This window comes from Callospermophilus lateralis, chromosome 20 (assembly GCF_048772815.1).
Source record: "Callospermophilus lateralis isolate mCalLat2 chromosome 20, mCalLat2.hap1, whole genome shotgun sequence".
Lineage (NCBI taxonomy): Eukaryota > Metazoa > Chordata > Mammalia > Rodentia > Sciuridae > Callospermophilus > Callospermophilus lateralis.
In genome coordinates, this window is record NC_135324.1 from 3,732,498 (window position 1) to 3,759,221 (window position 26,724).

General features: G+C 59.1%; 1 protein-coding gene and 1 long non-coding RNA gene across 7 annotated transcripts in view; one reads left to right on the forward strand and one right to left on the reverse strand.

Annotated features, from left to right (window-relative positions):
• Nr2c2 (nuclear receptor subfamily 2 group C member 2) overlaps positions 1–26,509 on the forward strand; it is a 65,510-nt gene extending 39,001 nt beyond the window's left edge. For 3 of the 6 annotated variants that reach the window (XM_077106247.1, XM_077106245.1, XM_077106246.1), the window contains exons 3-14: positions 5,866–6,066; positions 8,122–8,224; positions 10,857–11,036; positions 12,505–12,652; positions 13,209–13,302; positions 15,501–15,634; positions 16,381–16,558; positions 17,451–17,572; positions 18,829–18,968; positions 19,916–20,053; positions 20,917–21,022; positions 22,590–26,509. In XM_077106247.1, the coding sequence (XP_076962362.1) occupies positions 5,866–6,066; positions 8,122–8,224; positions 10,857–11,036; positions 12,505–12,652; positions 13,209–13,302; positions 15,501–15,634; positions 16,381–16,558; positions 17,451–17,572; positions 18,829–18,968; positions 19,916–20,053; positions 20,917–21,022; positions 22,590–22,821 (1,776 nt within the window). In that variant the 3' untranslated portion in view covers positions 22,822–26,509. Of the gene's footprint in view, positions 1–5,865; positions 6,067–8,121; positions 8,225–10,856; positions 11,037–12,504; positions 12,653–13,208; positions 13,303–15,500; positions 15,635–16,380; positions 16,559–17,450; positions 17,573–18,828; positions 18,969–19,915; positions 20,054–20,916; positions 21,028–22,488 lie in introns of those variants that run through there. The other 3 variants (XR_013154602.1, XM_077106248.1, XM_077106249.1) reach the window with 3 other exon arrangements.
• Positions 909–18,026, reverse strand: LOC143638403 (uncharacterized). Its single transcript, XR_013154603.1, has 4 exons — positions 11,581–18,026; positions 10,435–11,011; positions 9,804–9,895; positions 909–9,458 (listed from the first exon to the last, which is right to left on the reverse strand). It is a non-coding gene; the product is annotated as an uncharacterized LOC143638403 (long non-coding RNA).
• Positions 26,510–26,724: the final 215 nt, after the last annotated feature.

A 26,724-nucleotide genomic window follows, 5' to 3' on the forward strand; every position in this document is an offset into this window, starting at 1 on the left:
TGAGTAACAATTCCTAGACTCCAAATGGTGGCTTCTCTCGCAAGGTGGGCAGGGAAGGGTTTTTTGGGTTTTGTTTTTTAAAAGGACAGCAGGCTAGACAACAGGTCGGAGCCGTGTCTGAGTGTACAGAGACCGAGGGTCGAGTCGCGTCTGCCCCCAGCCGTGCGACTCGGGAAAGTGAGCAGACAGAGCTGCACTGACGGTGCTCACTCCGTAAGTTGGGAAGGGACGAGGTGACATAAGTAGGTAAGGTAAGGCCTGTGGAGCCCAGGAAGCCAGCGCAGTGTGTGATTTTTATGGTTTTTTTGAACATAATTTCAAACTTACCAAAAATAGTCTATAGGAATCACTGTGCCTATCACTCGGGTTCATGAGTTGTGTGCTGTCACATTCTAAATATGAGCGTGTTCATTTTTTTTTTTTTTTTTGGTTCATTTGAGAACAGACTGGGGACATCACTCCTGTGCACTAGGTCTAAGGACAGTGACATTCTTACATCATGAAAATACAGTTACCAAAATGAGAAAATACTAATATTGAAATGTGCCATTATCTGATCCAGACTCCAGATTCCCACATTTCATTCGCTGTCCCAATAAAGGCCCGTGGAGCTATTTCCCCAGGATCAATGTTATATTTTTAATAGAGATAAAAGCAATAAAGACCTCATCAGCCCAAGGTCAACACACTTAGTTATGCAGGTTAGAAGAGGGTGGGGTGCGTGCGGCAGAGCCTGAGTCCATTTGTGCTGTGTCCCTGTAGCGGCTCAGAAGGCCCTGAGGAAGTGGGTGCAGCGTCAGCCCTCGGGGTGCAGGGCAGGTGTGCAGTCGGGGTGCTGTTGCTTCTGGGGACACAGAGGTGTGGGGCAGGAGCCATGGGAGGACGTGGAGGGCACAGCACACATGAGGTTCCAGTTTTATTTTTTTATTCATGTTTTGGAAGCCAGTAAAGTAAGTTAAAAGGACACTGTGTGACATAGTGAATTTTACCTGCTGGAAATAATCGGTGCTGTCCCTTCTGCTGACTTGTTCTGCCTGGGCAGACGCTGTGCAGCCCTCCTGCCCTCTCTGTGGGCTTGGAGATCTTCCTAAAAATTTAAAAGGACAGAGGATGGAGCTCCGTAGCAGAGGGAGAGCACCCTTGGTTCAAACTCTAGCACCACAGAAAAAGAGGCAGGACGGTCATATGCCTAACCCCAGTGACTCAGAGGCTGAAGCAGAACATTCACAAGTTTGAGGCCAGGCTCAGCAATGGAGGGAGAGCCTTTCCCCAAAAGTTACAAAAGGTCTGGGCCCAGCTCACTGGTGACGCACTCTGGGCCCAGTCCTGGGAGGGAGGGTGGCGTCTGGCATCTTCACACTCCAGGGTGAGGCCTCCTGGCTGTCCCACCAGCCCAGGTGACAGCACTGTTACTTCACGCTGTGCTCTTGGTCAGCTGCCCCGTGTCCCTCCCTCCTGCTGCCCGCAGCCCTGGTGCTGTGTCCTGCACATCCTGCTTGGAGCCGATTCTCTGTGCCCTCTCGGTCCCCAGCCATGTGCTGGTTCCTCTCTCGAGTGCTCAGAGGACTTGTTGCTCGTGTGTGTTGGAAGGGTGACAGAGACCCGTGTAACAGAGTCACACCAAACTGGGCACAGAGTAAAAGAGGAGTGTCCCCCGCCTTCCTGGGGTTGCACGGCTCTATGGGGGTGGGGGGAGGCAACTGCTGTTGCCATATTGCCTTTCATTCCTTCAGCGTCGGTCTCGTCACATAAGTCTACAGGGACACGTGAATGCATATATCGTGTTTTGACACGAGTGTCAAGACTGTCTGACGTCGTTTTCCTCCTCAGTCTTTCTTCTTAAGTGTGCCTCGTCCTTGGAGATGGTTCCGTATGGGGCAAAATAGACATCCTGTTTCTCTTGAGTGGCTGCTTGATATTCCATTTTGCCACACTGCCCCCAAAGAGGGTGTCCCAGTTTGTACTCCCAATAACCCAGTGTGGCTAACCGTCATAAAACGCCCTTTTTTATGCCTGATATCTTCCTTGTTCTGAAGTCTACCTTGTTTAAAATCGCAGTTACTTCCCCTTCCTTTTAATGAGCGTTCACGTGCTACCTCTTTATTCCAGTCTGTGTTTTATATGTAAAATGTAAAATTTATATATTTGACATACATACAGCAGCACCTAGTTGGGGTTCTTCTCCCCACCGACGGTCTGCTTCAGTCGGCGTGTCAGATCACTCACACTTGGTGCTATTGATCTATGTGGATCAGTATCATCCGACTCTGTTTTTTGTTAATTGCCAGAAGCTTCTCACTCTGCCTTCTCTGGTCTTTGAATGACCAACTCACATGACTCCTCTTAGTTTTTCAGTTGACATGATTTCGGTTGATATCCTATTGGCCATCTCCTGGCAGACGTTTCCTCAGCTCATTTCTGTCATGAAGGACAGAGTGGGAAGTGTAGGGGACAATGACAGGGTGTCCGGTCAAACCCAGGTCCTTGGGGGTTAGAGCTGGGATAGGCCTTGGCTTGGTAGCATGGCCAGCTCTGTGGTAAGGTGGCACGCGTATCCCTAAAAGTCCCCACACTGTACCAAATTATGCAGTGACAGCCACGAGACGCAGGGGCAGGCTCAGGGGCAGTGGCACGAGCCTCACAGGCAGTGAGTCTGGTAGAGCTGCAGGCGGGTCAGTGCCCAGCTGTGACAGTCGCGGCCCTGGACCCAAGGAAGCCTGCAGAGCGCTAGCGCAGGGGGCGTGACAGAAGCGCATCTCATGGGTGACCGAGTAGGGTCGGAGGGGACCTGAAGTCACATGGACAGGTGCAGCGCTGGCTGGCTGGGTGTGACACACGGCCCTCCCCTGGGCTGCTGTTCTCAAGATCACCAAGGTGTGTGGCCTAGTGCTGCCCGCAGGAGGCACAGTGCGCAGACCAGCACGGGAGCTGTTGTTGGAGCTGTCACACCGGAGAACTCGCCTTTCCCTGATGTTCCGGTTCTCTGAGTGGCCGAGAGGTGGCGGGCCATAGAAGTCACACAGAGAGCAGGACATCCCTGAGGTCTCCCCGCCTGCCGCGTGCTGCTCTGTGTGAAGAAATGACAGGTGGCCTCCTGTGTCCTTCTCCCAGGGCTGCCATAGCAGGTCACCACAGACACGCGGCCTGTGGCAGCAGAAGTGTGTTCTTGGTTGTGGAGGCCAGCGGCGTGAAGCGAAGGTGTCGCAGGGCCACCCCTCTTGTGCTCCCTGCTCTCTGGCATCTGGTGGCCACCAGCAGCCCCTGGTATCCTTGTCTGCTTACACCTGCACCATCCAGAGTCTCTGTCCCGTTGCCACGTGGCCTTTCTGCGGGGACACTGGCTGATGGACTCCGGGCCCGCTGTGAGCTCACCTGTGCTCGGTTACGTCTGCAGAGGCCTGTTTCCCAGTAAGGCCACCGGTCCCGGGGCTTAGGCAGAGCGAGCTGAGGGGAGGGTGCGGTTCTGCTCACAGAGGAGGGACGTGGCTGCACCCTCCCACCTGACGCTGCCCCAGCCCTGGCCACAGGAGCGCACCTGCCCGCGCTGGGCCTGTCTTTCTTTGCCTGGTGGTCAGCCTCGGGTTCCGGGGGCTGTGGGGGTCAGAGCAGGAGGTTTCAAAAGCTGTGGGTCTTGCATTTGCATGAGCCCGAGGCTTATGAGGAGGCAGTGGAGAAAGAATTGTATGTGCAGCCATTAAACGCCACTGTGTCTGTGCAGGCCAGTCACCCCTGTCTCCCTGCCCCCCTGGCTTCTTCCCACCATCCTCTGCCACAAGGACCTGGAAGGACCTGGAAGGAAGAGACCCACTCCCCACGTGTGCCAAGGGCAGCGCATCGCCTCCAGACAGCAGGGCGTGGGCACCACCCGCCTTCTCCGACTCTAGTCACCTGCCACAGGACATTTGGTCACAGTGGGCCACAGGCACAGTGGGGTCCCTTGAGCACTGTGGCCCCCTAGTTCCTGTAAGTGGTACATGCTGTGATGTCAGTACCGTGACCAAGTCACTCGCGTTTCATAGGAGTGTCCCCCTCCAGCGATGCCTGGCTGCAGCTCAGTCTCAGCCTCATGACTTGGTCTCTTTTGGAGGGAAGCGGTGAAGGGAGAGGGGCATGGAGGCAGGAGACGGAGGGTAGACATTGGACTCTGAGATCCCAGGCCATCTTGTTGATCTAAGGAGGGTGCCTTCTGTGGGTGGTGTCGGCTGCCGTGTGCCAGCCCGTAGCCCCGGCTGAGCGGTGGGGAGGGACGGATTAAAGGCTTCCCCCCATGTACCTCTCTTCCACGGGTCGCTTTCGCACAAGGCCTGGCGGTGCCCTGGGTCACGGCAGCCCAGGGTTCCCCTCCTTCTCTGGAGCTCTTCTCCTTGGGCCCTGGAGAGCTTGTGACCCTGTGGCTGGAAGTGACGCTATCCTGGGCTCGCCCTCTGGTGGCGGTACCCGTCCCTGCACTCCATTCCTGTTGTGCCCACAGCAGCAGGTCTTTCTGAAGAGGGCGTGTGGGTGACGGGCGCCCCTGTTGGCCGGGCAGGTTACCTGAAGGGAGCAGGTGGCCGAGGCCAGCCTCCTCGAGGCCGACTTGCTGCACCTCGCACAGCCCCTCGCTGCACTCTGCGCCGCTGTCCCGGGGAGGTCCTTCCTCTGAGGTCCCCGCCGCCTTCCCAGGGTCGTTTCTTCTGTTCTTAGCTCTCTGTGGCCTTCGCCGTGGACTGCTATCCTCAGCGCCCGCGGTCGCACTGTGTTCCCCTCTGGAGAGGTGGCTCCTGCACACAGCGGCTTCCTGTGGCCCGCGTACCTGTGCTGTGTACCCAGGACAGTGCCCGACGGCACAGTCGTCCCTCAGTGGACCTCTGTTAGTGGGAGGGTCTTTCCTTGGTTGTGTCATTGCAGTTTGCATCCACCAACATCATTGAGTTGTCCGTGTGGACAGTTGGCGCCGCTGTACTCAGGCTGTGAGTTTGTGCTCTGGACCCTGGAGCGCCGTGTCCCGTCTGTCAGAGGTGGTGACGCAGGGCTTAGCCCACACCCCTGCCACACCCTGGCAGTAGCAGCCCCGAGGCTCCAGTGTTGGGCAGCCCTGGTGGTCCCAGGATGGAGAGGAGCCCAGGGCTCCAAGCTGGGGACTCCCAGGCCCAGAGAGTGGCCAGTGTTGCTGAGCAGCCATCTTGTGGGTGCAGTGAGGTGGGGCCCCTGGAGGACATGGGCACTGGAGGCTGTGGCTCCTGAATGCTGGGAGCCTCCAGGAATCGGGGTCGGGATTTCTCGCGAGTCGGCGCCTGCGGCCCTCAGCCCACCCCAGGGTCCTGCCTTCCGTGCGTGTGTCAGGCCTCCGCTGGCCCCGGTCACATGGCAGGGAGTCAGATGGGTCCCTGGGCTTACAGAGCCCAGGAAGTGATTTATTCCCAAATTTTTAGGTTTTTTGAATTAGCAACATTTTTCAAAAGAATCAGAGCTGCCCACATTTTATTATTCCTGGACCAGAATTTTTAGAATTGTGCGTCTTTATTTTACTTGCATACTTTATACTGATGTGCTGCTGAGGACGCAGCCCCCGCGCGCTGAGCAGGCAGGCACTCGGCCACCGAGCCCAGTCCTGGGCCAGGATTGTTTTTGAGGTGAAAGTGTCATCCGTTATTTATTGTTGTCTTGACGTCGTAAGAAACAGGCTTTTAATTCCAAAAATAACTCTGAAGACCTGACCCTGTGTGCAGGGAGTTCCGGGCCAGTCCACGTCTGGGAAGCCACCGCCCTGCCCCGCTGGTCTGCGCTGCAGGCCAGCTTTCCCTTGGGGACTGCGTTTGGCAGTCACCACTTCTGAGTGGCCCCTGCAAGTGCACGGGTCTCAGGGCGCTCTGTGTTGTCTTCCAGATCGTGACAGACCAGCAGACAGGACAGAAGATCCAGATAGTCACCGCAGTGGACGCCTCGGGATCCTCCAAGCAGCAGTTCATCCTGACCAGCCCAGATGGAGCTGGGGCCGGGAAGGTGATCCTGGCTTCCCCCGAGACGTCCAGCGCCAAGCAGCTCATCTTCACCACCTCCGACAACCTCGTCCCCGGCAGGATCCAGGTAGGCCGTCTGCGGACGCCTGTCCGAGGACTCGTGTCTCTGAACGGGTTTCTCACTTGTCCTCACCTCTGTCTGGGAAATCAGATCGGCTCCTTGGAAGGTCCCTTTGGCGACATACGCACAAGGTGGTTTGATGCTTTGGCTCAAGGAAAAAAAAAAAAAAAACAGCAGATAAGTGGAAGTTCCAGAAAACAGCAGTGACCCTCAGAAGGGCTGGAAGTCGATGGCCCTGAGCCCTATGTTAAAGGCCCTCCTTGGGCTGACCACTCCAGACGGTGACTTCTTTCTGTCCTCCTGCCTTGGCAGGTCGTCCGACCTGATCCAAGAGCCTCGCTCTGTTCTCTCTCGCGCCTGTGAGCTGTGGCTCAGGGCCCCAAGTGCCTGCCTCATCTCTGACCGGTCTGTCCCTGCTCTGGCCAGACAGGGAGAGTTGGGGCAAGAAGAGCGGGCATTAAAGGGGAGCGGGGTCCTTGCTCGGCATGAGTCGGCAGCAGTGAGTTCCAAACCCCACACTCAGAACAGGCTGCAGGCCAGGGTCCCATGATCGCCTAGCACAGGTGTGATCACTCAGGGTCACAGTTTTTAATTTTTAAAATATTTTTGGTTGACTACTTCCACTTCTAGGTGTTCGGTGGCATTAAACTAACTGAGCTCACGATCTTGTGCCACCGTCCATCTCCGTCCCTTCCTTTTATTTCTTTGGTTCTGGGAATTGAACCCAGGGGTGTTTAACCTCTTAGCCACACCCCAGCCCTTTCTGGGTTTTATTGTGGGAGAGGGTCTCAGTAGTTGCTGGCCTTGAACTTATGTTCCTCAGCCTCTGGAGTCCCTGGGACTACAGATGTGGGCCACTGGGCCCGGCTGTCACTCTTTACCTTCCCAAACTGAAGCTGTGCCCATTGGGAATCGTACACAGATGCCCAAGATGAAGATATTTCAGAAATCACTGTTCTCTGTCCACTGGGCACTCATGTCCCTACGTCCCCTCCAGCCTCTGGCAGCCCCCACTCTAGTTTCCAGCTGTCTTCAGTTGGGGAGACTCTAGGTTCCCGCCTCCTGGAAGTTGAGTCATGCATTCTCTGTCCCTGGGCCTGGCTCTTGTCACTTAGCATAACGTCTGTGCGGCAGCCTGTGCCAGAACTCTCTTCCTTATTTATCAAGGCTGAACAGAGTCCCTGTGCGTCCACACTGCAAGGAGCCTGTCTTCCTGTCTGGTGGTGGACACTTGCATTGGTCCTCCCTTCAGTTATTAAAAGTAACTTGAGGACTCATGCATTTCTGGGACGGGGGCTTTGTACTGTGGAGAAATTGACGGAGGGAAGGAATGGTTTTCCTCTGACGAGCTTCAGATCAAAGATGTACAAAAAATCTAACTTTGAGACGGCTTGTACCGCGGTTTGTAGATACCGTCTCATCCTTCCTGTCCCAGAAGCCAGACTCCTGCCCTGCCTGTGAGAACACCCCTCGTTGGTGACAGGCAGACTCTGATCCCGTTGCTTGTTTCCCAAGAGGTGACTCTATGTAGTGACTTCCGAGTGCGGTCTCTGTCGTGCGTAAATCATCTAAGGCGACTCATCAGCCCAGCCACGGCTGCTTTTCACATTCCCAGAGTGAGGATGAGTCCGTGATCTTCGAGGTGGATAGCACCTACAGAGTCGCCTGGAAAGTCCCTCTAAACGAGGGGCAGCCGGCAGGTTCCAGGCTCATGTGTTCTGCCTCAGTGAGAGCCTCGTTATGTCATTGATAATGCTCTTCCCCCTGACTCACGCGCCCCTTCACAGTCTGGGGTGGCTTCATGGCATCAGAGGAGCAGCTGGAAGAACCTAGAATACCTTCGTCTTGGAGCATTTCTTAGTCTACTACTCTATCTGCACAGTGCCTCCTCTCCTGGTCCCCAGGCTCCATGATGGTAGCCAGAGACAAGAGTGGTCATGGAGGGCCACCGCAGAGGGTGCGGGTGAGCAGGCAGCAGGGCTGGGATTCTCCAAGTCCCCAGCTCCACGGGACTTGGCTTAGACACTGGGCCCGTGGTCACTGTCGGCCGATTCCTCCTAGATCGTCACGGATTCTGCTTCTGTGGAGCGCTTGCTGGGGAAGGCGGACGTCCAGCGGCCCCAGGTGGTGGAGTACTGTGTGGTCTGTGGCGACAAAGCCTCTGGTACGTGACCCGGGTTCTGCTGGTGCGGGTCGTGGGCCAGCAGCAAGGGCCGCCGTCATGGGTGGGGCAGTGGTTAACTCGGGAAGAACATTCTCTGTAAGTTTGTAGGTTTCAAAAGTGGGCTGCAGTTTTCTTATTGGGGGGGGTGATGTCAGTTTCTCAGATCGACAGGAAAAGTCAAAACTACTTCTTGGACAAGGTGCAGTGGCGCACGCCTGTAATCCCGGTGGCTCGGGAGGCTGAGGCAAGAGGATTGGAGGTTCAAGGCCGGCCTCGGCAACTTGGCGAGGCCCTGTCTCAATCATACAGGCTGGGGTGCTGCTCAGTAATGAGGAGCCCCTGGGCTCAATCCCAGTGTCAAGAAAAAGAAGTTATTTCTTGACCGGTCCCGTTCCCAGCAGCTAGGAACACACTGTTGAGGGGACAGTCCCCTGGGGATCTCAGTCAGGCTCTAGCATTACGTGCTCCTAAGAAAGGAATCATCTCTTTAATCTGGCTTATCCTCTGCACAGTGCCTTGAGGTCCCCAGACTGTCACCCCTGCTGTCCCCCAGCACCCGGGGTGGTAAGTTATCCTAGCCGTAACAGGGTCAGGAAGCATGGGGTCCTGGCGGGCCGTCCCACGGGAGCCTTGGTGGCCGAGTACGTGTGCTGGGTAGAGGAGGGGGAGGGCCGCCAGCTGCAGAGCTAGTCCAGGGGACCGTGCCCACAGACAGACGTCCTCTGTGCTGAGGGCAGGGTACAGGCACACAGGTGGCCCAGAAGGTCAGCCCTGGCGGCAGAGAGGGTCATGAGGCGGGCAGTAGTAACGGGAGGCTTGAGTTCTTGGGCGGCCTGGTTCCACTTTATTCTGTGGCCACCAAATTCCTAGGAGCTCTGGACACCTGGTCCTGTTTGTTTAAAGAGGGGGGTGGAGCAGGCCTGGAGGAAGGCAGCCCCAGGAGCAGCTAGGGGACAGCAGCTGCAGGTCCTCCCAGCTGGTGTCCTGTTTATTGGCGGTGGCGCCTCAGGAAGCCGCCCATCCCACCCCCTTCTCAGAAGCCCTCACCTGCCCTGGCACCAGGGCCATGGTGCTGCCTCTGGTCCTGATGGCCCTTTTGTACCCACTCTCCACAGTGCTGTCGCGTTGTCTTGTAGCTCCTCGTCCCCAGGCCCGTCTTCCTGTGGGAGTGTCCAGCGCTCCGCCCTCCCCGGCTCCCTAGGTCCCATCTTCCTGTGCAGCGAGGAGGGGGCTCCTACCAACGTGGGCGGAGAGAACAAAGTGGGGACAGGACACAAGTGTCCTATGTGTCAGGCCTCCTCTGAGCACAGAGGGCCTGTGTCCAGGCCATGAGGGCCCTCGTCTCCAGGTCCTAGAGTCACGGAGACGTGGGGGGTGGCTGAAGGACATGCATGGCGAGGAGGAGCCATGAGCAGAGGTGACCACGGCACAGCTGCTCTTCAGGAGCAGAACCACAGGCAGGGACGTGGCGCGTGGCAGAGCCCTCACCTCCCTTGTGCAGGGCCCTGGGCTCCTCCTCGGGGCTGGGGGTGGGAACACTGGAGGCTGCACAGCTGCAGGTGTGGGAAGTGGTCCCTACCTAGCGCTCGGCCAGCGGAATCCTCTGTGGCCACCGTAAATGATAGTCCTGGAAATGTGCCCTCCCTGGCGATGTCACTGAAATTGGGTCACCTAAACCAGGCAGAACCAAGACAGACACAGGACAGATGAGGGGTGATGTTGTCATAGGCTAGAGACGCTGAAAACAAAGTGCCTACTAAGTGTGTTTCCCAGGGCTGTGATCCTGCAGGGGACCGAGTAACTGACTCAAGTGACCCCGTGGCCACCTTCCGATGGGGTCAGGTGTTAGGGGGGCCTTGGAAGCTCGTGTGAAACGCTGTGGGCATCAGGAGGTCGGGCTCTGAGGGCCTTGCCCAGGCAGGGCGAGTGACCTGGGTCCCCCAGGGGAGCTGAGTACCAGGGTGTGGGGTGGGGGGGCTGTGGCTTCTGTTCCTGGAGAGCCAGGCCTCTGCTTCCTGGCGTCTGTCCTGAGCTGCCTCCTCCCCACACCACTCCCTGCTGCTCCGCCTCCCCAGGCCCAGGGCAGTGGTGTCTGCCACTCAGACCACTGAACTGTCAGCCCCCAAAGGGGTTCTCCCTCCTCCTCCAAAGTTGGCATGGGGCCCTTGGAGACGCTGAAATGGTGGCGCTGACCACACGCCTTCCCTTACCTTGGGCCGGGCAGTGGCCACTCTGCTTCCCGGGGCCTTCAAGGCCCTGCAGGTGGACAAGAGCGGGAGTGAGACCCCGGCCCTAAAGCAGCTCATGCCGCTCCTCGTGTCTCCTGTGTCTAACACAGGACGGAGCAGGGGGGCCGAGCCACCCAGGTCTGCAGGCGGGGGACAGGTGCACCCAGGGCCCGGTGGAGTTCCAGCAGCGCGGCAGGTCCCTGCTGTGCCTGGAGCACCTGCCCGCCATCCGTGCCCTGTGCGTCTCCAGCTTCTGCACCACGGCCTGTGCGGATGCTGGGAAGACCACGGGGGCTCTTAGGAGGGACGCGGCCTGGCCTCCTGCTCAGGTCCCCTGTCCCAGGCCCTGGTGGATGCCCTCTCCAGCCCAGGCCGCGGCCACCACCGCTGTCCTGTCCTTGCAGGCCGTCACTATGGGGCCGTCAGCTGCGAGGGCTGCAAAGGTTTCTTCAAGAGGAGCGTGAGGAAGAGCCTGACCTACAGCTGCCGCAGCAGCCAGGACTGCGTCATCAACAAGCACCACCGCAACCGCTGCCAGTTCTGCCGCCTCAAGAAGTGCCTGGAGATGGGCATGAAGATGGAATGTGAGCGGGCGCCCGGGGGAGGGCAGGGCCGGGCACACAGCACACATGCTTTAACAAGAAACCCCGCTCCAGCTGCACTCGGTCACTGCGTGGGTCAGCTGGTGACTCAGAGCCAGCGCCACTGGACCTGGTCGGTCCCCATGGCGCCCCTGAGCCCTGCTCCAGAGGAGTTAGGAGCAGGACAGTGCAGCGGGGCCAGCACCAGCTGTGGAACAAACTGCCACGTGGCCTCTGGTAGCTCTAGGGTCCCCTCTGAGACCCAGAAGCCCGCGTCTTGCTGATGCAGCCCCCTGCTGTTCCCATAGCCCTGGGCCAGGCCTCCGGCCCAGCCATGGCACACTGGGGCAGCCAGGGCAGGGCGCAAGCCCCCACTCTGCTCCTGGGGCTAGAACTGGGGGGTTAGGGATTCCAGGAACCAGGCAGTGAAAACCAGGGTGACCGGGACCTAAGCGGGCAGCGAGAGACCCTGGGGACGTGGTGTGGGGCTCTGGGACCTCCCTTCCCATGAGGGGAACAGGGACAGCAGGTGCAGGTGACACTCGACCTGGCCTGGGTGCTGCGTGCTCCTGGGGGCAGCAGGGCTCCTGGGAAGGGGGAAGCAGCACTTTTCAGTGTAGCCGTTTCTGTTTCTTCAGAGGAAATGGCAGACGTCTCTGGGGACAAGTAGGAAAGTGTTCTCCAGACAGAATCGGCAGCCTGGGTCCTGTAGAGTGGTGTTTTTATTTTGCCCGTGACGGGGTCCTTCCCCACGGCGGACGGCACCACTCCAATGCCAAGTGACCTTCCTTCCTCAGTAGCAGGTGCCATCCCCTCAGGACAATGGCAGAAATTATTTTTTTGCTATGTCGGCTATAACTGTGAAGTCAGGATCCAGCTGAAAGATAAGATAAAAATATCAAGAAAGCAAAATTAAAAAGAAGGAAAAGTGAAAGATCCAACTGGATTGTCTGCTTAGCGGGATGTCTGGATCCTACTCTGGGTTTCAGATCTTTCTTCCTTGGTTTGCTTGGGCCCATGTCCCTGTTCTCTTACTAGAGAGCTGAAGGGAGAAGTGACAGTGGGATATAAAATGGGCACCCACCAAACAGGAGGCCAAGGCTCTTCAAGCTGGACCTGGAAACTAGAGGGGTTTCAGTGTCTTTGGCTCGGGACTGTCCTCCTGCCCAGGGCTGCTTGAAGATGGGCATCTCTTGTCCTTGGGAAGAGCCAGTTGACTAGCAGCAACACGTGCTGCTCCTAGACCCCGAGCTCCAGGTCCAGGGAGGCGCCCAGGTCACCTGTGTTCTGTAGCTGTGGCCCCTGTCCTCTGTGCGTGCCTTTGATGTGACGGGCATTGTGGGGCCTCGCTGCCTCCTCTCCTTGGGCGGGGAGTCCACTGTGGAGACGGAGTTCCTCACCCCTGCAGCGGGGGGTTCCCGAGGGAGCCCCGGGGCGTGCCGTGTGGTGACGTGGCGTGCTGTGCTTTAAGCTGTGCAGAGTGAGCGGAAGCCCTTCGACGTGCAGCGGGAGAAACCAAGCAATTGTGCCGCTTCCACGGAGAAAATCTATATCCGGAAAGACCTGCGAAGTCCTCTGATAGCCACTCCCACGTTTGTGGCAGATAAAGATGGAGCCAGGTCAGTGCCCTGTTCTCCAAGGGTGGCCTGGGTGGGCAGCTGGGCATGTCGTATTCCACTCCCGTTGCCGCAGCTCGGTCACCCCCAGAGCAGCCCTGGGGTGCCTGGCTCAGGGCTCCGTATGTCCTGCAGCGTAGGCCTCACTCGGTCAGGAGGACAGGGGTTGGTAACTCGGGATTTGGACTGTAGCAGTATAAACGGGAGGTCTAAGCGAGGTCCAGGACGGTGCCACATGTTATTTGTGCCTTCTTCTGAATGCAGCTTATTGACCTGGTTTTAAGGGTCAGAGAGAGGGAGAATGGGACCCAGGACGGAGCGCAGAGAGCGTGGGAGGGACCCCGGTGACTGCACGGCTCGGTCCGCAGTCAGCGCGCAGTGTGGGCGCCTCTGTGTCCAGCCCACTGCGAGCTCAGGGGGCTTTGTGCACGTCTCCGCTGAGAGAAGGCTGTCCCCTGGGCACGAGGTCGCAGCAGAGCGCGTGTGTGCAGGAGGGCAGGGAGTGCGCCCCCCGTGCCAACGTGCTGGAAGCTACTGTGGGATTCTTTGTGTTAAATAGACAGACGGGTCTTCTGGATCCAGGGATGCTCGTCAACATCCAGCAGCCGCTGATACGCGAGGACGGCACGGTGCTCCTGGCCACGGATTCCAAGGTGACGTTCTCCCCTCCTGCTCCCTGTCCTCTGAGCTGGCAGCGGGCCGTCTTCCTGTGCCCCGCTCCTCCGTGGCCCTCAGAGACCTTGCTGATGGCTTCTAGAACTCCTTCAGGGCTGCAGTCGTGCCACGGTGGAGTTCAGGCTGCAGTCTGGGGACATGCCCCTGCTTCTGATCTCCACTACGTCTCACACAGCTTCCTGAGGGGACAGCTGCTGGGCCTGCGAGGTTTCTGCAGGACTCGTTAGTTCTACCAGTCGCTCTTTAGGAGGAGGTCCAGCGGGAGGTTCACCAGGGCAGGTCAGCCGCGAAGGATCCAGTGGGGACACAGGTATTGGCCACTCCAGGAGCTGGACAGCTGGCTCTTCCTGTGCCGATGACCAGAGCGTGGGGCTGGGTCCAGGCAGGGGGCCATCACGTCCTTCCTGGCGTGACCCAGTAATAAGGAAGTAGCAGCAAGACACACGCTAGAGGGCTGACTCGGGGCCACTTGGGAGTGTTGACATTGCTGCCACCTTTAGCTCCTTCATGTGTACATTCGCGTGACACCCAGAAACTCGGGGCACGTCCTCTTTTGGGAAGAGAAGGCAAACTTGAGAGCTCCTGGCTGGCCAGGGCGCAGCCTGTCCCCTCTGGTCCTCAGGCTGGACCTTGGGCCCCCTGACCGGGAGCCGTGGCTGTGTGCTTGATGGGAGCTGATGGGCCACCGCTGTCCCCCAGCATGTGTTCTGCAGAGTGGCTGTCACTGCAGAGCAAAGGCCAGGAACACTAGCTGGAACATGGGGCTCTAGGCCACCAGAGGTTCCCAGCAGTGTCCGCCCACAGCCTGGCTCCAAGCCCAGCCCTGCGCTTCGTGTGTCCTTCAGGACCGATTGCCCAGGGCTGGTGGGCACCTGGAGCGAGTGAGCCTCAGAGCCCTCGGCACACGGCAAGCTCTTGGGGGGGGGACAGGGGACTGTTGTCGATAACTGGAAAGGCTCACGGTGTTGACGTGGTTAAGAGACGGAGTTTCAGGGTCGGTTTGCGCCCTGCCCTGTTCCCTCCTAGGTGACATGGAACAGCAGGACCCCCCCCACCCAGTTCTCTGTAAGGAGACAGAGCGCCCCAGCAGCTGCTCTCAGAAGGGTCCATTTTTACACTGAAATCATTATGCACTTAAGATAATCCACGTAACCCGCGGAGGTCCCAGAGAGAGGGGCAGGAGGCTGAGGGTCACGGACCTGAGGCCAACCTCAGCCACTTCCAGAGGCCCCAAGGACTTAGCGAGACCCTGTCTCAAACAGAGAAGGGTTGGGACTGCTGGGTTCAAACCCCGGTACCCAAAACAGTCTGCTCGAAATAACGGTCCTCCTGACAGTGTCCTGTCACTGAGGAAGGGACTGCCAACATCCCTCCCAACCTGCCTCCCACTTCCTGGTGTCAGTTCTGTGCCTGCCACATCCAGGGCCTCTACAGGTGCCCCCTCCCAGCTGGCTCCTGTCCCTCAGCACAGTGTCCACGGGGCCCATCCAGGGTGCAGCCTGTCCCAGAGAGTGAGTCCTCACTGTCGTAGTAGGGGAGGAGTCAAAAGCCAAGCGGGGTTGTCCCACATGGCATCCTGCAGTCCTCCATGGGACGTGGGCTCTGTTTTGACTGAACTGCCCTGGTCCCCACAGTCCCGCCAGCAGCATCCGTGGGCTTGAATTTCCCAAATCTTTGTCAGCACGTCCCTGTCTTTTGGGGTCACAACCCTCTGCATTATGACACGTGCTCATGGGCCGTCTGTCTGGAGAGATGCCGTCCCAAATTCCACGTCCACTTTTGCATTGGGTCGCCTTTAACTGTTGGGCTCCAAGAGGTCCCCGGCTGTCCGGTGCTACCCTATGCCTGTGCATGACCTGCAGACTTCACGGGGTCTTGGTATTTTGTGGGTTCTCTGATTTTTTTTCTGCTCTGTCTATGAAGCACCCCAGTGTTGAGGAGTGGTGGCCAGCGGGTCTGTTTTTCCTCTGTGTCTCACTGCCGTGTCACCTGGGGACTTGTGTGACCACTATCATAACCAAGATTCAGAAAGCTAATCTGTCACCAGAAGGATGCCCTGGTGCCACCCATTTCTTCACAAGAACAAATCTTGAGTCCTGAGTCGGCGTCACCTCCACGGCGGCCCGAGTCCTGTGCGGATGTGCTCCTGTTTAATGTCACGGTTTTTGCTCAATAGGCCGAGACGAGCCAGGGAGCTCTGGGCACCCTGGCGAACGTAGTGACCTCCCTTGCCAACTTGAGCGAGTCCCTGAACAATGGCGACACTTCAGAGATCCAGCCGGAGGACCAGTCTGCCAGCGAGATCACTCGGTACGTGGCCACGGGGGAGGACCACACAGTCACCGTGCTGGGAGGGCGGTGGTGGCCTTTGGCATCCGTCCTGCCTTCAATCGAGGGCTACAGCGTGGTCACAATGACACCGCGTGTCTGTGCTCTGAGTTTTCAACTGTGAGAATGTTGTCTCCTTTATTCTGTGATATGGATCAAAATTGTGTGACCCGGGAGGCAGGAGGGGACGTGGCAGTGGCCTGATGTTCATCCTGCTTAGTGCCCCAAACAGCAGCAGCTCGCTCCTTCCACCTCTGGGCTGGGGAGCGGGAGCTGACGGGGGGCGCTGACCGGCTGCTCAGCACTGGCCTGTGCCCTGGTGTCGGCTGCCAGGTGACGGGGGCTCGGCCCTCGTGTTCCCTTCCAGTCTAAGGACAAAGTGAAGGTCTGGGCCAGGAGGGTGGTGTCCAGTCGGGTAGAATCCTGCGTCCACTGCTGACTGTGGGTGGCCGTGGAAAAGCCGCCGGCATTAGATCTGTAACCAGGGGAACATTCCTGCCGTGGGAGGGTGACCGTGGAACACAGACGTCATACTGGAAATCACACACAGCCCACGGTGTGGATGCTGGCGCTATCCTGGACCTCCTGTGTCCCTGCTGTCGCTGTGGCCCACCTCTGCAGGGGGACAGCACCTCTTCCTCGAGGCCTTGCTGTTCTGGACGCTGACTCAGCAGAGCCATGTCCCCTGGGAGCCACAGGTTCACGACCTGCTTGGTTTCCGCTCACAGGGCGTTTGACACCTTAGCTAAAGCACTTAACACGGCGGACGGCGCCTCGCCCCCCGGCCTGGCGGATGGCGTGGACACCAGCGGAGGGGGCAGCATCCACGTCATCAGCAGAGACCAGTCGACGCCCATCATCGAGGTCGAGGGCCCCCTCCTCTCAGACACACACGTCACCTTTAAGGTAGGTGGCTGTGGCCCTGCCAGCTGCCCGGCCTGCTGGGGAGAGCTCTGAGCAGGTGGGTCTGAAACCTGGGAGCTGGTCCCCGTCCCCACCCTCGTGGTGTGGCAGGGTGGCTTGAGCAGACCTTGAGTCCAGAGCAGTCTGCCCTGTCTTGTTCGCAGTGCCACTCGATTGTGCAGGGACCCGGCAACAGGCGTGACCTGTCTTTGCCAAGGCGGGCAGTCCCCAAGGGTGGTGGCTGGCTGCTCTGCCTCTGCTCCCTGCAGAGCCCAGCCGTGGGCACCTCCGTGCAGTGCAGCCCTTGGGGCCAGAGTCGGCAGGTGGCAGCCACTGCCCTTGAGACACAGAAGTGGATGGTAGCTGTCCCTGAGGCTGTGAGTGCTCAGGTTGCCTCATGCCCCCTGGACGGCCTCCCAGGACCCCTGAAGTCCCTGTAGACAGGCCTCAGGACAGGTCTCTGTCCCCTGCTGTCTTCACTAGAGAGATGACTGGGTCCCTGCTGCTGGGTGCCCTGAGGCAGGTCAGCACAATGGCCCGCCTTTCTGCTGGACGTGTCACCCTCCTGGCACCAGGGTCACCTGCACCATGCCTGTTGGCCATGGAGCTGGCCCTGGGGCCCTGGTTCCACTTGGACCTGAATGTGTGGCCCAGTGAGGGCAGCAGACTACCTCTGCGCTGGGACAGTGATAGAGCAGTGCACTGTCCCATCCTCCCGACTGCGTCCCCGGAACCCTGCTTCACTGAGCGGGAGAACCTGGGGGCCAGGGCCACCCTACTGCAGACACACGGGCTCTTCTGACTCGGGGACCCCAGCAGCCACTGCTGGTGGAACAGGACAGGGACCTGCTGCCGGGCCACTGTCCCTTGCTCACCTCTCCGTCCTCTGTTCCAGCTGACGATGCCCAGCCCGATGCCCGAGTACCTCAACGTGCACTACATCTGCGAGTCCGCCTCCCGCCTGCTCTTCCTCTCCATGCACTGGGCCCGCTCCATCCCCGCCTTCCAGGCCCTCGGGTGAGTGGCCCTTTTCCACACGCCATGATCAGGGACTGGAAGCGTCACTGGCGGCCACCCTGCAGCGGGCCCCAGACCTCCACGGAGCCTCCACGAGCCCAGGGCGTGGCACCAGGAGCTGTGGTCAGGCCCTTGAGACCATGCGACTGCCTGCATCCCCACGCGGGCATTTGTTCCTGGAGTTCCTGTGGGAGGTTTTTAAAACATGGGGTTAGTCCCTGCTGCCATGGACGTGGACCCTCCTCAGAGGGCTACGCAAAATATGTCACCACCTTACAGTGGTGTCCCTTGGGTTTCAAATACTCATCAGGCTCCGAGCTCAGGGAGCGACTGTGATTACAGGAGGTTTGTCCTGAGCCGGGGGGACGCTCAGTGCAGGGGGCCTTTCTGAGGCAAATGCAGGCACAGCCTTTGTGGGGACAGCAATTTCCCTGGCCTCGGATTTTTTTTTTTTTTTTTTTTTTTTTTTTTGGTGGTGCTGGGCACTGAGCCCAGGGCCTTGTGCATGGGAGGCAAGCACTGGCCACCTGGGCTCTGTCCTCAGCCCACGGCCTCAGAAACCTTGAGCCAGGAGAGGGGGCGCCCTAGCCCCTCTGGGCTGCGGCTTCAGAGCACCAAGACGGCAGCTGTGCAGGGCTGACCGTGCCCGTCGTGTGCGGAGCAGAACAGCGCTGCAGGTGGCCCAGCAGGTCCCCTCCCATCTGCATGCGGGTGGGTGCACTTCTTCCCTTCAGGTGGACGCTAGGCTCCTGTCTTGATCCACGCGGTCACTCGTGACCTTCGCTATAGGTACCGAGTCAGTTTCCCCCCCTCCTAGGACAGAGCCAGGCCAGCACAGCTGAGGGTCCAGCAGACTTAGGGAAGGAGGCTTTGGCCTCCCTGCTGAGGGTGGTGGTTAAGGCTGAAGAAGCTTTTTTAAGAACACAGCACTGGACAGGCACCGTGTGCACCTGTGACCTGAGCCACTCTGACGGCGGAGTCAGGAGAACCACAAGTTTGAGGCCAGCCTCAGCCACCGAGGCCCTCTCTCAGAGCAACTCACAAAAAGGGCTAGGGACGGAGCCCAGGGGCAGAGCAGCCTTGTCCTCAGTCCAACAGCAGAAGGGCAGCTCCCTGCTGGAGGGGCGGTGGTAAATGCTGGGCTCGGTACTGGGCAGCAGCCTGGCTCCGGTGCAGCCCGTGGGCATGTCCTCGCGGAGGCCCCGGGCCGTTCCAGGTGGGGTGCCGTAGCCCGCTGAGCCGCCCTCCGCCCCCAGGCAGGACTGCAACACGAGCCTGGTGCGGGCCTGCTGGAACGAGCTCTTCACCCTGGGCCTGGCCCAGTGCGCCCAGGTCATGAGCCTCTCCACCATCCTGGCCGCCATCGTCAACCACCTGCAGAACAGCATCCAGGAAGGTAGGGCCTGGGGACGCAGGGAGGAGGGTGACCTGGCCTGTGGTGCAGGCTGCAGTCCCACCACACAATGCGGGGAGGCGGGGGAAGACACTTCTAAATCCTGGGGCCACAGAGCGTCTGCAACGGCCTTTTGTGTAAAGCGTGGCTGCCACTGTGAACACCACGTCCTCTTTTTTTTTTTTTCCAAGAATAGCTGGAGCTTACATCCCCACCGTCCCTGGGTTGTCCTTCCATGTGACATTCTCCAGGCCTGTCCTCAGGACTGTGACCTGTGTGGAAATTGAGGCCCTGGTGAGGCCACAGCTGGCCTACAATGAAACAAGTGCAAGAGGGACACACACCCGCCCCTAGTCCAGAACACTCTCCTCACTGCTGGACCCAGGGACGACACGGCCAGGTTCTCCCTGGGTCCTATGCCCAGAACACTGTGAGGACCACTGTGCAGAGGGCCAGTGTCCAGGGCTCCACCTGAGCGCCGAACCCCTCCCCGTAAAGCGAGGCAATTCCTGGGGCGTCCCAGCCTAGGACAAGGGCCACCTGGCAGGTGCACGTGAGGGTGACGTGGAGAAACAGCCTCTTACTTAACTGAGGTCTGCTCCCAGGAGCTGCGGTTTCCTTTATTTTCCAAATAAACCAAGTAGAACCGCGACACCTGCTGTAGGGTCACACTGTCCCGACAGCTGTCCATGTCCCGTTGAGGTGTCGGGTCAGCACATGCTCCTCGGGACCTGCGGCGTTGGGAACCTGACCCCGATAGGACTCGGGCAGAGTTGAAGGAGCTCCCCGGGGGCACCACAGGCCAGGGAGCTGCCGGCCGGGTGACAGTGCAGTGTAGTGTGGGTGCCCGCGGTCACTTCCCCCGTGCTGGGAGCAGCCTGAGGTGCTGAGCGGAGCCCCCTGCCGTCCCCGCGGTGGCCGTGTCCTCAGGGCCTGTGGTGTGCTTGCAGACAAGCTGTCGGGCGAGCGCATCAAGCAGGTCATGGAGCACATCTGGAAGCTGCAGGAGTTCTGCAACGGCATGGCGCGACTCGAGGTGGACGGCTATGAGTACGCATACCTTAAAGCTATAGTTCTCTTTAGCCCCGGTAAGATATGCGCTGGGGACCCGGGACGCCTTCCCTGTGCCCACTGATATTTCTGACCATGATCGTGTTGTCGTCAGCGCTGTAGCCTGCCCTGCCACTCTGTATGTCACCTGGTGCCCCCCGCAGATACGGACATTGCTAGTCCTGGGCTTTTACAGCTCCCGAGAAACATGCCACCGTGTCTAGTGACATTAGGTATTGAATAGCTGTCATCTGCCCCCTAATTAGAGGCCTGGCCGGCCTCACCAGGTGCTCCCTGCACTCTTTCTGGTCACCTGGGCTCAGTGCCAGCCAACCCCACAAGAGTACCTGGGGAGGCTCCCTGTGGCTCTGCCCCGTCCCCAGGACAGCTCAGGAGCCTGTCCCTGAATACCTAGAGGGCGCTCTTCCTTGGGCAGTTCCCACACCTGGCTCTGTGGTGGGCAGCCAGGTGTCCACAACCAACTCAGCTGGGCTCGTGCCCAGGGGGAAGGGGGGGTGCCCCTTTGGAGCCCGGTTCCTTCTTGGGAACCTTGGCAGAAACCGGTGGCAAAGCTAGCATTCTAGCGACATCCCAACAGGATTGAGCTTCTGAGTTTGGGACGTCACCTTGGGGAAGCCTCACAGAAATTCCACTCAGGTGGGCACACCTGTGACCGCTGCTGTCAGGAGACCGCGGGCTCAGGGCCAGCCTGAGCAACTTGGACCCTGTCTGTGAATCTAAAGATAAAAAGGGCTGGGGTGGGGTGCAGCTCAGCCGTGGGGCACCTGCCCGGCTGGTTCCCCCTTGATGCCCCCTCCACGCACACACAGTGTCCTTGGTGGCATCTGCAGGGGAGGCCTCCCCAGGGCAGAGGGGAACCCAGAGGTCCTTTTGCTTTCAGATCACCCGGGTCTCACGGGCACGAGCCAGATTGAGAAGTTCCAAGAGAAGGCGCAGATGGAGCTGCAGGACTACGTGCAGAAGACCTACGCCGAGGACACCTACCGGTGAGCTCCGCCAACCTGTAGCTTTTTGTGGAGGCGGCATGAGCGTGGGGGCCAGGGCTGGCCGCTGGGAGGCCTCAGAGTGCTTGTCCCTCGTCTGACGGGTCGTGGCCTCTCCTGGGGCTGGTGCGGCATGGCCCTGTCTGCCCCTTGGAAAGCGCTGCCTCTGGTCCTGAGCAGCAGCTGTGTGTGACCCTAGAGAAGAGCAGGGAGTCGCACAAGTCATGCCTCCAGACACACTGGCTGCGAGGAGTCCCCGTGTAGGGGGCTGGTCTGGCGTTGGCAGCGCTAACAGGGGCTCCCTGGCTCTGCCAAAGAACGGCCCCTGCCCTGCTCTGACCCACGGGGCTACGGGAATTTGCTGCCCCCTTTCACTCCAACCATTTTCTACTTTTTAGCCCGTTCTGACCCCACAAGGGTTAACAGTCCAGACAGACGAAGCCTTTCCCTAGGCTTGTGTCCCTGCCCAGAACTGCCCGGGCCCTGCAGTTGTACCCGCTGCTGTCCTCAGCCTCAGGGGCACCCGGCCTTCCTGGCTGACTGCAGTGCCAAAGCCAGCACCATCCCACGGCCATGCCTAGTGTGATGGCGGTGCCCGCGGCCCAGCTGCAGCTTTTGTAGCACCATGGTTCATCAGTCTCCGAAGCCCTTGTCCTGAGAGCCCAGAGTCCCTTCAGCCTGTGCAGCAGGTTCTAGCCACACGCTCCCCACAGACCCCCTGTGGCCAGCCTGGTTTATTTCTCCGGGGCCCCAGGCTGAGATGGCCCCTGCTGCCATCCTGTGCCCAGCAGCCTGTGTCAGTGTCCCTCCCACCCTGTGCGCCCTGCAGGATCAAGCAGGGAGTCCATTGTAGCCGACTGTAGGTGATGGTGCTTGAATGCTCTGAATATAGTTTAGAACATTCTAGAAAGTGCAAAGGGGACAAACTACTTCATTAAGAAGGCATCACCTGGAGCTGTCCTACCTTTAACCTTCTGTGTTCACTTCCAGAAACTTGCTTTATGTCATTGGGAAACAAAGCCCATAACTTTTTATCTAATACAGAACAAGCAGCGCAGTCACGTGGGACACAGCAGATACAGTGTCTGTGGCCCTCACACCAGGGTTTCTTCAAAGTGAAGCATCTTTCACCTGGATTTTATAGCTCCTGAGGGGCAGGGACAGCCAGGAGTGTCGTGGGGACGTCCTCCGGCTGCTTTTTATCGCACAGTGTGTCATGGGTCTTTTCCTCCTCGAGATGGACATTCTTCCTGTCTTTTAGGAAGTGGCAGGCCGTTCTGTGAGGACACAGGGTGGGTTTTCCTTGTGTGGGGGCCGAGTGCTGCATCTCCACTCACCTGCTGGCTGTCCTCGGGATGACCTGGGCGAGCGGCTGTTGAAGTCAGGAAAACCAGAGCTGGGTGGGCGGGTGGCGGCCCGGTCCCCCGAGCTGGAGGCCCTCCCGTCTCTAACGCGGCTCCCTCTTGCAGATTGGCCCGGATCCTCGTCCGCCTGCCTGCGCTCAGGCTGATGAGCTCCAGCATAACGGAGGAACTCTTTTTCACTGGTCTCATTGGCAATGTTTCAATAGACAGCATAATCCCCTACATCCTCAAGATGGAGACGGCGGAGTACAACGGCCAGATCACCGGAGCCAGCCTATAGTACCCACGCGCGCCCGCCACCGCCCGTGGGACCCGCCAGGACCGCTCGGACCAAGGGGAGCAAAAGTAGTGGTGTTTGGTATGTGCAAAGGGTGCCTCCTGTTGACCCCAGACAGTGGGATCCTCTCCCGCCGTGAGAAGCGTTTTCATGCCTTTTGATGAAGATTTTGGAAAAATCTTTTAACTCCATTTGTATTTAGCAATTCTCAAAGGGCAAAAAACCAGAAAAATGAAGTTTTATAATGTCAGAGACTAGTATTAAAGCAACTAAAAGAACCTAAGAGAACAGTATGTGTGTAAATATATTAAAAATGTCCTTGGAATTAATAGCTATTAATTGCCAGGGTGACAATAGCACTTTCTAAGCACTTGTTATCAAACTTTGTAACGTTAGCGACACCTGCCTGTGGGCGGGGCCACGGGAACGCGGGCACCTTTGGCTGGAGCGCTGGGGACTGACACCGCGGGTTCCGGAGACAATCATTTGTTTAGAGCGTCGTCTTTCCTCGGTCTGTGCACATGGCTCCTGTGAATGGAAACGCGGCGACAGGGCTGACCGTCGGGTCCCCTGACCGCACTCCTGGTCTGTGGCGGGCGTCTGCGGACTCTCCATCACCTGCGCCTGCTTCTGAGGATTAGATTGGAGCTGGTCAGACCAAACGGCGACAGGAGTCCTGTCACACCTCCAGCAACGGCAGACGTCCTCAGGTCACCTCATGCTCGTGGCAGCTGCAGCCTCTGACCCAGCAGGGCAGGGTGGGCAAACCCTGGACGCCCCTCCCCGAGTAGGCGGGGTGGGGGGCTGCGTGGAGAGGGACGGTGCAGCTTCTGGAGCGTGAGGACCCCTGTCCGGGGGTTTCCACCCGACACCCCTGGAGCAGGTCAGGGCCGGTGGCACAGGAGCCCAGCAGCTCCTCCTCTGCAGGTCACGAACAGCAGGGGTGGCCTCTCACTGTCCCAGCGCGTGGTGCCCCAGCAGGCCACCCACCCTGTAGAAAGCAACCCTCATCCCCAAGGGACTGTCTTCCTCAGAAGTTAGTGACCCGAGTTGACACCAAAACCTGAGCTCGGTTACCAGGCGTACTGTCACCTCCATGAGTGCAGTTTGCATCTGTTGACCAGGTGGCCTGTCCCCACGGCGCTGGGTGTGGGCTCCAGCCAGAGGGGCTGTGTCCTCCTGGGGTGGGCAGTGCGCTGGGCTGTGGCAGCAGGATCGGGGGGACGCATCCACCTCGGGCTCCATCGCTAGGGCTGTTACTCCTCCTGGGCAGCAGAGGCTGGAGAGCGGCAGTGGTGGCCGATGGACTTGAGTGTTTAGGGAGGTGAGACGGAGGCTCTCCGAGGGCAGAGCTGGCCTGGTGCGTCTGGCGGCTCTCCTGTCCTTGCATTTCCGAGGGCCGCGTGGTGGCCCCAGGGGCCCCGTATACCTGCAGAGGTGCCGGCCTGAGCTGCCCAGGGCTGAGCCCGGAGGACACTCTTGGGCTCGGAAGTCCCTCGTGTGGCCTGAGCCTCAGGTTAGAGACTCTCCATTTGGGGTGCGGCCATCAGCGTTGGGGAGCTTATGGTCCAGGTGTGACGAGGTGAGGCCAGGTCCCAAGACGCTCTGCATGGAGCCTGGGTGAGGACACCAGACCAAGGGGGAGGACGGCCCCCACGGTCACTTCTTGGTTAAGTGGCCTTCTTCCCAGGAGTAGTTCAAGTGACACCGAGTCAGGTGTTGGAGTCACGTGCGCGTACACCAGACGGGGAAAGACCCAGACGCTCAGCCCAGTGTCACTGGTCACCTTCCTCCTGGAAGATGAGGTGCTGTCCAGCCTCTGCCCTCGGGCTGAGGTTTTGGGGTCCTTAAGTGGGTTTTTCTATTGAATCGGGTGTGGTGGCTGTGCACCCTCGTTTTCTAGCTTGTGGGCAGGCAGGGCTGGGCACACCCCTCCCCACGGCCACTTGGGCAGCTGACCACCATGGGAGCCAGGAGCTGGAGCCTCACCCTGTCCTCTGGGGACACCTCCCTGCAGAGCAGTCCTGGGTGGCAGTTGGCATCCGTGGCTGGAAGCCTCTGGCTGGTGGCATTCAACGTCCCCTAAGCCTGTTAAGTGTCCTGCGAGACCTGATTTCTTGCCAGGTGCCCTTTGGTCCTGGAAACTCCTCAGCCAGTGAGCAGATGCCCCCATGTCCCCTGCCCAGCCACCAGTCTCTAGGTCAGTCACGCAGCTCTGAAAATTGTCTCAACTTTGTAGATTCTGAAAGCCAAGACCCCAGCTCGACAGGGTGGCTCTGGGCCTTTTGCACTCTAGGTTCCGGGCCACCCCCTCCTCCTGCGTCCCCGCAGTAAGCGCTGGGCGTGTCTAGCCCCCGGCCCTGCAACAGCCTGGGTGACATACCTGTGTCCATACCCCGAGTACAGAGCTGTATAGACGACCGCCCCTGCCCTGGACAGTTCTGTGACAGTTGATCAAGGCCCTGGTTGGGGGTGGGAGAGGGGAGACGCTAGTTTTCCTACCTGCATCTTGCCATGGGGAAGCCTTTCTCTCCAGACGGGAAAGGAGGACACAGGAGGACATTTCTCTGTTCACACGAGGGCTGCAGCGTCCTCAGCTACGTGGCCATTTCTCAACTTGGTCACATGGCAGCTGGAAGGAGCTCCCCAGGTCCCGCGCTCCACGTGGCCAGAGCCAGGCCAGGGTGCAGACTGTCCTTGTCAGCGGGGCCTAGAGCGAGGCCAGGGCACAGCCGGGGCGTCTTTAGAGGCTGGCCTTGGTGCCATTCCCTGCCCCCTGGGGGCATGGCGGGAAGTCCCCAGGCTAAACTTCTTTCTGAAAGATTCAAATCATAATTTTCAGAAAAGAACTGGTGTTTGTCCTTAAAGCCACAGACACCAAGTTTCTGTCACCAGGTCTAACCTGATGACTCCCCATAATCGGGCTCTGAGCGGAGGGAGACCCGGCCCTGGAGCCAGGCCCAGCCTGGCGGTCACTGCAGATGACTGGGACCCTCCTGAGCCCCAGGCTGCTTGCTCTTTTTCTCGGTGTAGCATCAGCATGTTAGAGGACACGGGGACAGTGCTCGGTGCCTTTGCGAGACGCAGGCCCTCGGCGGCTCTACTTTGATGTAAAAGGTGGCGCTGCTGTGGCCCTCACCTGCTGTGACAATCACATGTTTCAAAGTGGCTTTCTAGCTGAAAAACGTGGAAGCCTGACAGTCTGTCACCTGTCTGGCCAGCACAACAGCAGCCGAGTGACCCAACCACTTGATGGGGCATTCAAGGGTGAAGGTTGGGGACAGCAGGCTCTTCCTTAAGAGTGGCTCTTCCTCGGGAGCAGACTCAGTTGTGAGAGTGGCAGCCTTGCTGTCCTCCGTCTCACCTGTCCCCCGGGGGCCAACGCTGGCCTGCTCCTGACTGCGAAGCTGCACGTGTCCCCACACACCAGCTGTGGGTTCCCTGTAGTTGGGACTCCTGTTAAAGTATAGCCGCGTCCCAGCCCTTAAAAAGACACCCCCTAGAGGACAGTGCAGGCGTGAGGTTTCCTGGGACTGTCCCTGTCACCCTGCCCTTCTCTCCTTGGCGCCGTGACGTTTGGACTCCGGGTTGAGACCCTGTGGAGGCTGCAGCTGTGCACAGCTCCCGTCCCCTGTGAAGCGAGCGTTGTTCTGTGATGGCATTTCAATGGCATGTCCTTTTTAACCTGATTTTGTATCTAACGCTGTCCCGCCCGCGGCCCTGCGCTGTGTCCGTGGCGCTGCCGTGCATGCGCAGCTGTGTGCGTGACCCATGCTGTCTGATGTGGCCTGGCTGTGGCCCACCCTGCTGCCTACAGGAGGGCAGACCATTAAAAGTGAATTAAAGCCTCGTGTGCGCCTGCTCCTCATTTCTCCCCACGGCACTGGTGACATCTGGCCGAGGGCCCTGCGGGGACGGTCGGGGGGGACCATCCCATTCTCTCCACCTGAACTTGGCCCTGAACACCGGCAGGGAAAACCCGGGCAGCGACCTTGTGTCCACCACAGGGCAGCTCCTTGGTGAGGGGTGAGGCTGCTTCAGGAGCAGGGCGGCCACCCGACCCC